The sequence below is a fragment of the Lactuca sativa genome, chromosome 5 (assembly GCF_002870075.4).
Source record: "Lactuca sativa cultivar Salinas chromosome 5, Lsat_Salinas_v11, whole genome shotgun sequence".
Taxonomy (NCBI): domain Eukaryota; kingdom Viridiplantae; phylum Streptophyta; class Magnoliopsida; order Asterales; family Asteraceae; genus Lactuca; species Lactuca sativa.
Window position 1 is genome coordinate 316,833,606 of NC_056627.2, and position 11,382 is coordinate 316,844,987.

Genomic DNA, 11,382 nt, shown 5'->3' on the forward strand with positions numbered 1-11,382 from the left:
CCGCCGACCAGATTGAAACATATATTAATTGCTTACGGATTGAGAAGAATTGAAGATAGTGATGAATACTTCAATGATATTGAAGTTAAAGTTATAAAGAATTCAAAGGAATTCAACAAATAGGAAGAGAAGAAGGCCGACGAAGTTTCCAAACTCAATAGGTTGAGTCTTTGTATGTCTAATGCAAAGGAGTAAACAGTTTAAGTGGTGTGCTAAGAGCTAATCTGTATTCTATACATGCTCTGACTTAGTATTTAATAATACTAAGTGATGATTGACTTCTGTCACATCCTTACGAGAATTTCTTAATATGTTAAGTCGATTTTAACATACAATATTAGGATGGTGAAAATAGTCATCTATTGGTGAAATCATGAGTAACTTGTTTAGTAAGTTAGAGTACTTAATTGAAGGAGCAATACCTCTGGTGGAAAGAAAAATCAAAAACTTCTGGAGTATGTGTGTGTGTGTTATTGTACATGGGGTTTTATAAATGGTGGAACCCCAAAAACCAAATCAACATTTTATGTGTGTGTGTGTGTGTTTAAATGGTGGAACCCCAAACCCCAATAAACCAACATCTTCATTTCCATTTCCATGATTTTCATATGTTCTTGACCAAGTTCTTCAAATGTTCATCAACACAAAGTCTCAACAACATCTCATATCAATTCAAGAATCAAAATTCTCCTTGAGTGGTGTGAATCTATACTCCAAATACATTGTAATCAATTGAAATGAAAGCAAAATCGATTGTAATCAGATTTAAAATAGAAATCAATCAACTCAAATTTTACAATAAGGAACCAAATCTGAATCAATGATGAACAATCTCAAGATTCAAGTTTATTCACACACACAAATTCAAAAGAAATTGATTAGAATTGATCGATCAAAAAATCATTAGATCGCAAAAAGTAAAGAGATCAATCAATTTATCTTTTAAGACATGAATCGAGATATGGAAACAACATGTTGCCATATAATGCTGAAATTGGAAGTTTTTGTGATCTGGTTTGGTGTTACGTGGAGAGAGAGAGAGAGAGAGAGAGAGAGAGAGAGAGAGCGAGAGAGAGAGAGAGAGAGAGAGAGAGATGGGCACAATTTTTCTTTTTGATTTTTAATTAATAAAAGATTAAAATAAATATGAAAAAATACAAAAAAAAAGCCAAGCAGACCTTTCAAGTTTTTCAAGACAAAAAACACGAGAATTTTTTATTTTAGATCTTCCAGTCAAGTTAAATTTTTTTTGGACTATATCCACAGTTTTTGATAAATCATATGGACAAATTTTGTAGTTTTGTCTTAACTATATATTAAAAAGCAATGTCCATTGATATATCTACCAATAATTTGCACCTATTTACTTTGGAAAATGATTTTTCTTAAAATATCATTTTGACCCCTTAGATTTTTACCATTGACAATTTGCACACTACTTTGTAAGATGGCATTTTGTCTACACTCTTTACTTTGTAAAATGATTTTTTCAACCTCTCTACTTTTTAAAATGTCACTTGGACCCCTCGACTTTTACCATCGTCATTTTCACCCATCTGCTTTGTAAAATGACATTTTCCACTTATTTACTTTTTAAAATGTCACTTTGACCCTCTCGACTTTAAGCTTTGTATAATATCACTTTTCACCCCCTTCATTTTCTAAACTTTTGTATTTATTCCTCATATTATACATAATCTCGTTCTCCATGATTACTTTCATTCGTTAACTTAAAAAAAAAAAAAATTTACATGCTTATTTTTATGTATGTGTTGGTATAAATTCGATGTAGTCACGTTTCAACTTAAATTTATAACTTTTGGTTGTAAATTTTTTTTAAAAAATTACGTGATTTTTTTACGTACGCAAGGACGGTTCTAAGGGGTTCCTGGTGTAGCACCGGCAACCCCTAACTTTTCTGGCCGTAGTGAAATTTTATTTGATTTTTCAGTTTTTTTTTTACCTATTTTTTATGTATCGGCAACACCTATTCATCCCGGCAATACCTACAATGTATTCCCGCGTCCGTCCATGTACGTATGTGTCGGTATAAGTTTGAGTTTGTTTACATTTAAACTCTAGAAACAGAAACTGTTTTTTCGTCTATTTTCAACATGTAACAAATTATTTTCTACTTCTTAAATTTATTATTGTCATAGTGACACGTGGCGGGTAAAATAATCCTAGTATTGATTAAAAGATAAAATTTACAAAAAAATCTTATAAAAAAATATAAATAAAATATTTATAATTACATATTACATAATTTTTTAATATTACATAAACTTAAAAATAATTTAATTTATAAATCGTTATTGATTTGATAAAAAAACTATTTATTAGATTCAATTTATAGCGGATTTAAGATTATTTTAGTGGTATAACTTTGTTAAAAGTTTTGTACATATTTGAAAAATATTTTAAAGAAATAAGAACATATTTAAATATAGTATATATAAAATACAAAAGAATGTAATTATAATAATCACTTGGTTATAACTCATATACAGCACCGATTGACAAAATAAAATAACATAAAGATTCATAATCATTAATAGTAAATTTACAAAAAAAAAAATAATCTTACAAGTCAACAACAAAATAAATTAATAAACAAGTATATAATCAGAAAAAGAAAAACGAACATAAAGTAGACCTCGTAGCCTTCCTTTCTTCTACTAAACATGTGTCTGATGTACAAATTCAGAGATAAACGGGTACAAATTATAAGAAATCACATTAATAATATTCTTCGATGCATAGAAGAAAGGGAATAACATGTAAGAAAGTTTTAAAGCATGTCCAGGAGCAAAAATGTTGAGAGGAAGTTGTATTTAGAAAGGGAATAACATGTGCGAACCTGAAAAAATAAATCATTTTGAATTTTCAGCAGTTTGACTTTCCTGAAAGTGCATTTATGCACAAAAATCTTCGGTACATGATGCTTACTGCGATCAATCGACTAGTTTGAGTGGCAATTATCTCATAGAGACAAAGAAAGAACACGCATAAAGATTGACTTGAACAAAAAAAAAATCACTAATTAGATACTAACCTATGAGTTGAAAGAAAACCTTTAATCTAAGTTCCAATACCTTGACTTTAATTCTTTGTTGCATGGTTGTAATGCATTATATAATGCGTTCCATGTATATAAATGAAGTAAATAAAACGCATACGATATTCAAATTGAATGAGGGATAATATTTATTTCCTGATTTATTGTAATTTGTTTGAAATTTTGATGATTTTATGGGATTTGTTGTAATTTGTACTATCTAAATAAAAGAAAATGTAGTATCATGATTGAATTCAAATCACACTTAAGGGTATAAATGTAATTTATTATGGAAATGCAAAAGGGGGGAAATCCGGAAAACAATCCTAAGATGATCGCGTCAACAATAGTTACTCTTTGATTATAATAAAAATATAGGTAGATAGATAAAAGTTAAAAGGATTATAAATTCAACTATAGAGAGGTTTAACGTAAACATGCAATTGGCTAATTCAATTTGGGGCTACAAACCTATTTTCAGTTGGCTAATTCAATTTGTGGGGCTACCATTCTATTTTCACAAGTGATATAAAAAGCACCATATATTTTGCCAAATACGTCGTGTCGGGTGATTCCTGCATCTCCCTCCAATCAGCACCCTCTTTCATAATGTTATATATTTCCCTCTCATCACCCACTCCTCGTTCTTACCTTCCAAAGCCTTTCTCTCTATCAACCAACAAACTCCGTTTCCATGTATTCTCGAAAAACCAATTTTCCGGTGGTGGAAATTACACTTCGCCAGAGGAACCAGTTGTTACTCCTGAGGGACTCCGTCGTGAGTTAATGCCGAAGCACGTAGCAGTCATTATGGACGGAAACAGAAGATGGGCTCGGTCTCAAAGATTGACGCCTCAGGCCGGTTACTTGGCGGGTGCCGCAGCCTTGAAGTTGGTGATGGATCTGTGTCGTAAGTGGGGAATCCAGGTTCTAACAGTCTTCGCCTTCTCAACAGATAACTTGTTAAGACCCAAAGTATGTGTAACATTGATATTAGATTCCAGTTTCATCAGTTATTTTCTGGGTTTAATCGATTAATTGCTTCTGTTTATGCCTTTATGGTAGATTGAAGTCGATCCCCTCCTTGGCATCTTTGGAAGTAAAATAAAAGATGAAATTGCTTATATGGAGAGGTAAATTTCTGTTGATTACAACATGTTATTGTTCGACCATAATCCAATTTTAGAAGAGAACTGTGATTGAATTACGTTGATCATTTGCTTGATCGAACAGGGAGAATATCCGGCTTTCTATCATGGGAGACGTATCAAAGCTTCCACAATCCTTGCGAGAAGTTATCACACATGCTGAAAACACAACGAAGAACAATTCACGACTCAATCTTGTTATAGCGATTAATTACAGTGGCAGGTATGATATCGTTCAGGCTTGTCAAAGCATTTGTCAAAAAGTCAAAGATGGTGAGGTTGAATCTGAAGAAATCAATGAGTTTATGATCGATAATGAACTTTGTATGAAGTTGATGGGGCTTCCAGACCCTGATCTTCTTATTCGGACAAGTGGGGAGGTTAGAGTGAGCAACTTCTTTTTATGGCAACTGGCATATACTGAACTATACTTCACTGAAACGCTTTGGCCGGATTTTGGAGAAGATGAACTTTTACGTGCTTTACATGTTTTTCAACAGAGACCAAGGCGATATGGTGTATGATTTCTTTTAGATGGATTAAAAAATTGAACACATGCCATATCCTTTTGACTTTTGAGGTGATACCGACTTGTTCAAATTTTTAGGTTTTAAACACTTCGATAAACAATAAAATATTTCTTTGTCTGAGTAACAAATGTAAATGAAAAAACAAAGACAATCAATTTTCATGGTTCATGTGATTAGAATAATCGGGTACGTTCATGCCGAACACGAAAGAAAGATTTAATGCTTTCTACTGAATCTGACAGAAAGAGTCTTCATACCAAATACGGTGGAAAAGCAAGCATTTTATAATAAGAATAATTTACATATACAATCCTTAGAGAATAAGGAAAAGTACAAGAAGATGAAAAATCACATTAAATAATGGAAACGTATGAGAGACCTATGAGTGTCTAACATCCCCCCTCAAGCGAAATGGTGGCGGTTTGATGCACCCCGTCACCTGAAGCTTGGTAGGAACAAATTTGGTGTGAAGTTTCCCAGAAGAAACAAGTTCACGAATGAAATGATAATCCAACTCAATATGCTTAGCTCGTTTGTGAGAGACCGGATTTTGCGTGAGAAATAAGGCACTTTTATTATCACACAAAAGCGTTGGTCGATCCGGAGGTAGAGCATGCAGCTCCCGCAGTAAATGAGTGATCCATATTATTTTCGCAGCAGTGTTTGCCATGGCACGATACTCAGATTCACAACTCGAGCGAGAGATGGTGGGTTGTTTCTTAGCACTCCACGATACAAGGTTGCCGCCTAGAAAAATAGAGTAGCCATACGTAGAACGACGTGTCTAAAGACACCGAGCCCAGTCCGCATCAGAATAACCAAGAAGGCCAGGGGAGTTATGGCGAGAAAATGTGAGGCCAAAGGACATAGTGCCCTTGACATATCGGAGAATGCGCTTGACACTTTAAAAATGAGAACGCGTAGGACTCTGAAGAAACTGACTAACTTGATTTACCGCATATGAAATGTCAGTACGTGTGATGGTCAAGTATTGCAGTGCACCAACAAGAGACCGATAGTGAGTCAGGTCATCAAAGAGCTCACCACTCGTGACAAAGGCAACATTGGAAGCAAGCGGGGTGGTAGTTGGTTTGGCCTCAAGAAGAGCCGCTCGCTGAAGAATGTCATGGGCATACTTAGATTGACTGAGAAATAAGCCAATATCAGTATAGATGACTTCAAGCCCGAGGAAGAAATTAAGGCGGCCGAGATCCTTGATAGCAAACGTATCGTGTAATTTGGTGATAAAAGACTGGATGACAGCCTCTTGATTTCCAGTCAAAATTAAATCATCGACATAGACAAGCAAGTACAAGATGCACGAGTCCCGTTTGAATACAAACAGAGAAGTATCCGCCTTGCTACAAACAAACCCACTAGCAATAAGAAAGGTGCTTAGCCGATGAAACCAAGCCCGCAGAGCCTGTTTAAGCCCATAGAGAGCTTTGTTTAGATGACACACATGATGAGGTAAAGTTGGATCCTGAAAGCCCGGTGGTTGCTCCATGTATACCAGCTCATGCAACTCACCATTAAGAAAAGCATTGTTAACATCAAGTTGGTGGAGTTTCCAGTTGTTAAGAACCGCCAGTGAGAGCACAATTCGAACAGTAGAGGCCTTAACCACCGGACTGAAAGTTTGAGAATAATCAATTCCCGGGACTTGACTGAACCCCTGAGCAACAAGACGAGCTTTGTGTCTTTCAATTGAACCATCGGCATGATATTTGGTACGAAATAGCCAACGACAACCCACTATGTTATGATGTTTAGGTCGGGGAACCAATGTCCAAGTATTATTCCGGTGAAGAGCTTCCATTTCTTGATGCATGGCAGTCAACCAATGTGGATGTTTTACAGCGGACTTGAACCATTTCAGATCCGTGGAAGAAAAAAGCGTTGAATATAGCGCATGGGAAGCAGTGTGGACCAAATCGACCCAATGCTTTGGTCTGAAAATCCCAGCCTTGGCTCGTGTGGTCCTTGGATGTCCCGTGGGTGGAGGAACAGGGGTCGGAGTAGCAACGGGTGAATCTGACTGCAAAGGCGTAGCAAGTTCGTCAAAAACAATTGTGGGCTCGGGTGTAGCAGGCTAGGTAGTGGGCTGAGAAAACACATGGTCTCCCGGAGATTCAGAGGAGACAGGCGGGCATTGTGTCTCATCACAAAGGTCGCAGGCAGGCAATAGCGAAGAAGAGGCCGGAGCTGACGACGATGTTGGCGAAACAACCGGTGCAACAGGGGAACATGGGTGATCATCCAAGAAATTTGTCAAGGTTAACATGGTTGCCGGAAGTTGAGACGTAGCACCAGAAAAAGGAAAGCATTGTTCATCAAATTTGGCATGCCGAGTGATATAAATACGTGATGTCGCAGGATCAAGACATTGATAACCTTTGTAACGAAAGCAGTAACCAAGGAAAATGCACAGGAGGCTTCGTGGAGAGAGTTTGTAAGCGGCATAGTCTCGTAAGTACGGGTAAACACGACAACCAAATGGCCGAAGGTGATCATAAGTTGGAGCCCGATTAAATACAAGCTCAAAGGGGGATTTATTCTGCAACACCGAAGTAGGTAAGCGATTAATTAGATAGATTGCAGAACTAAATGCGTGAACCCAATACGATGGAGGGACGTGCGCATTAAATAACATTGCCAGACCCATTTCAACAATGTGTCTGTGTTTGCCTTCGACCCGAGCATTCTGTTGAGGAGTGTATGGACAAGAAACCTGGTGAAATGTGTCATTATCATTAAGTAATTTGCAAACACGATGATTCAAGAATTCGGTGCCGCCATCACTCTGAAAAACCTTTACTTTACGAGTGAATTGTGTTTGAACAAACTTGAGAAATACATCCAAGACTGCATAGAAATCAGATTTGGTTTTAAGAGGATAAAACCACGTAAATCTAGAATGATCATCCATAAACACAACATAATATCGGTAAGCATCAACAGAACATTCAGGTGAGGGTCCCCACAAATCATAGTGCACCAAATCTAGTATGTTTAATGAACGCTTTTCATTTATAACAAAAGGTAATCGATGTGCCTTAGCAAGTTGACAAGGAGAGCATACAACCGGGTTTGGTAAAAGAGAAGTAACCAACAAACGGCCCTGTTTATTTAAAAGTAAAATGGTGTCAACGGACACATGTCCTAACCGAGAGTGCCACAATTCAAAGGACGCCTTCAACTTTGACTTGGTGGAGGCAAAGAACGCCCGAGGACTGGTAGAAAGAACATATAAGCCACGTTCACACCGACCTTGAGCGAGAACTTGTCGCGTTGATCGATCCCGAATGTAGAAATAAGGTTGAGAAAACAAAACATCCAGATTATTATCGATGGTTAATTTACTAACGGATAAAAGATTTTTGGTAATCTTAGGAATGACCAATACATCCCGAAGCCTAATATTATTATTAAAAGAGGAGTCACCAACATGTAAGATGGGATGAATCTGACCATTCCCAAAAGTAACTTGGTTGGTGCCCGAATAGGGTGCGGGTTGAGTCACCGACGAAGAAGTAGATGTCATATGGTCCGTCGCACTGGAATCAACATACCAATCCGGTCCGGCGGAAGAAACATGACATTGGGCATGAAAAGCTTTGGCGAGATCAGCATCAGAGGCGGGAGCATGGGTGGCATAGGTGGCAAGACGAGGGCAGGCATTAGCATAATGACCGTTTGTATGACACAATTGACAGTGCGGAGGACGGAAACCACGTCCCCGACCGCCACGGGAGGATCGACCACCACGACCCCGGTTAGAGATAGTATCACGAGACAGAGCGGTAAACGCAAGAGGTGGGGCGATGGACCCATGAATGGACTTGAGAAACAATTCGTGCCCCTCTGCCTGCGCAAGAAGATCCCGAAAGAGAAGGGGTGACCGAGAGGCTCGAGTAGCAGTTGAAAAAGTTTCAAAGGATCCGCCAAGGTCACACAAAAACCAATGAACCTTATCAGATTCTTCAACGGGATAACCAATCGCCGATAGCTGATCACAAATGGTCTTAAATTTACGACCATAATCAGTAACAGTAGAGGCGCCTTTAGACAGTTGGCGGAGCTGATCGCGTAGGTTTTGAATGCGCTCGACAGAAGAGTTGCTGTAGGCGGTCTCAAGGGTAACCCATATTTGTCGAGCTGTGTCCAGCCCAATAATTTCAGAGAAGGCCTCTTCACTGAGAGAGGCATGGAGGATGATAACGGTGCGCTGATCAGCAGCAAGCCATACCGAGTACGCCAGATTTGGTGAGGATTTGTCATCAACGAGGAGTTCTGAGGGTGGAGCACAGGAGGTGCCGTCAACGTGACCCATCAGATTTTGATGTGTGAGGAGAGGAATAAGTTGACTCTTCCATAACAAATAGTTTGAGGGGGAAAGGCGAATAGTAATGAGATGCATAAGAGTGTTAATGGGGAGGAGAGTATCGGCGGAGGTGGAACCTTCCATGGATTAGAAGAGAGAAAAAGAAAACATGCAGAGAAGGAAATGAGAAAAAATAGGATCTTTAGGCAAATGATACCATGACAGAAAGAGTCTCCATACCAAATACGGTGGAGAAGCAAGCATTTTATAATAAGAATAATTTACATATACAACCCTTAGAGACTAAGGAAAAGTACAAGAAGATGAAAAATCACATTAAATAATGGAAACGTATGAGAGACCTATGAGTGTCTAACAGAATCGTGTCTAATGTATTAATTAGCTTACATGAATTCAAAAGAATATAAACACGTGTTGTTCGATCTAAGGCATCTACAATTCATTAAATTCTATAGACTTCAATTGGATTACCTTATTATCCATTAAACATCTATACAACATCACCTATGATATGTTTTGATGTTGTTTTTACCATATTATCCATTAAACATCTATACAACATCACCTATAATATGTTTTAATGTTGTTTTTGATAAAAGAACTAAGCCACAAAATATTTCTTCCTCAGGTACGCTCATGTCCCCCATGGTTGGTTTGTATAGCGGCTATAGGGTCAAGCACCGAATCACTTTTCACAACTTAACATAGGTACTATTAGTGGACAAAATCTTTTTGAAAAGTTAAATACACGTCTAGTTATACTTACGTCGGGTGTTATGCCTTTGCCGCAAGCTAACAGTGTTAAGTTGGCAATGTTGTCACGGGCGGAAAACATCCTTTAGGGTGGTGTTCGTGTTAGGGACCAGTGTCTCGAAAAAGTAAATTGAAAAAACTAATTTTGATGAAAATTTCTAAAAAAAAAAATCAAATTGAATCATATTTGTAACAAAATTTAAAATTTAGATCAATCCCCTATCCTAATAAATAAGTAGAATCTGTCCACGTGTCAATCTCCCAGCAGCCCAAAATTGTGTTTTGCCGCTTCTTTTCATCATCTACATTTACGTCCATATCATATTCATATACATTCACAATAAATCCGAAAAATCTGCATCAATAAATCAAAATAATATGCACAAATCGTAATTTAAAATTTCAAATTCCTTCATATCCAATCCAATCCAATAAAGTATGGAAGTTTGTTTATTATAATGGGAAGCTAATTATTATCCAGTCAATAAATCCCAAAAAATCTGCACAAAATTAAATCATACCGAAATATATACCACTATTCATTCTTTATGCTTCTATTTTCTTCACCATTCTGCTTCAGAGAGCTCATTACAAACGGTATTTAATCCTTCCTCTCTGTACTAGTTATAATTTCTTCATTTTATGATCGTTTGCTACATATTCATCCTCCAGGACAAAAACAACTACAAAAGGTTAGCAATCTGAATTCATACATTTATAAAAATTCGATAGCTGCATATATTTTTCATAGTTTTGATGTTTATGTACTTAATTCTTCAACTTTAACAACTGTACATGTATTTTTTTTGGTCAGATAACATTATGTTATATTTGAAGAAATGCCAATATTTTTTTACTTATTACTTTACAAAAATGCCGATATTTTTTTACAAAATTTTTTTATACCGATCAATATTTTATTATTTCATTAATGGATTATAAAAAAAAAGCATTTGCCACTACTAATTCATGATATCTAACTTGGCATTACTATTTGTCATGTTATCTAATTGGAAGTTGCAGGGCAAAATCACAATATACTTTATGGTAAGGATACTGCATTGTTTGCTTTCTGTTCTTCATATATCGAGGTTATACTATCATTTTTTTTTCACGCCTAACCTAAAGTTTAAATTTAGTCCCTATACTTGTAAAGAATACCAACATGAGTCATGTTTGCTTTTTTTTTTTCACACGCATTTAGTTACCTTTTCATTTTTAAATAATTTTCAATATATATATATATATATATATATATATATATATATATATATATATATATATATATATATATATATATTTCAATCATTAGTACCTTCACAATTTTTATTTAACACAATAAATTACTCTACAAAATTTATATGTTTCATCATTGACGTTTATTTTTTAAAATAACAATTAAAACTTACACAATTACTTATTCATGGTTAATAATAACTAGATAGATAGTTATTGGTGCCTTGTTGCCCTAATTTATTTCTTTTATACATATTTTTTTTATAAATGTCATATTTACTCATAGTATAGTAAAACATATTTACCTATAAT

General features: G+C 36.1%; 1 protein-coding gene across 1 annotated transcript; it reads left to right on the plus strand.

Moving 5' to 3' along the window:
- Window positions 1-3,638: 3,638 nt before the first annotated feature.
- LOC111891757 (dehydrodolichyl diphosphate synthase 2) lies at window positions 3,639-4,853 on the plus strand. Its single transcript, XM_023887822.2, has 3 exons — window positions 3,639-4,033; window positions 4,124-4,191; window positions 4,292-4,853. Exons 1-3 carry the CDS (start codon window positions 3,668-3,670, stop codon window positions 4,728-4,730), a joined length of 873 nt encoding a protein of 290 aa, XP_023743590.1. The 5' UTR covers window positions 3,639-3,667; the 3' UTR covers window positions 4,731-4,853.
- Window positions 4,854-11,382: the final 6,529 nt, after the last annotated feature.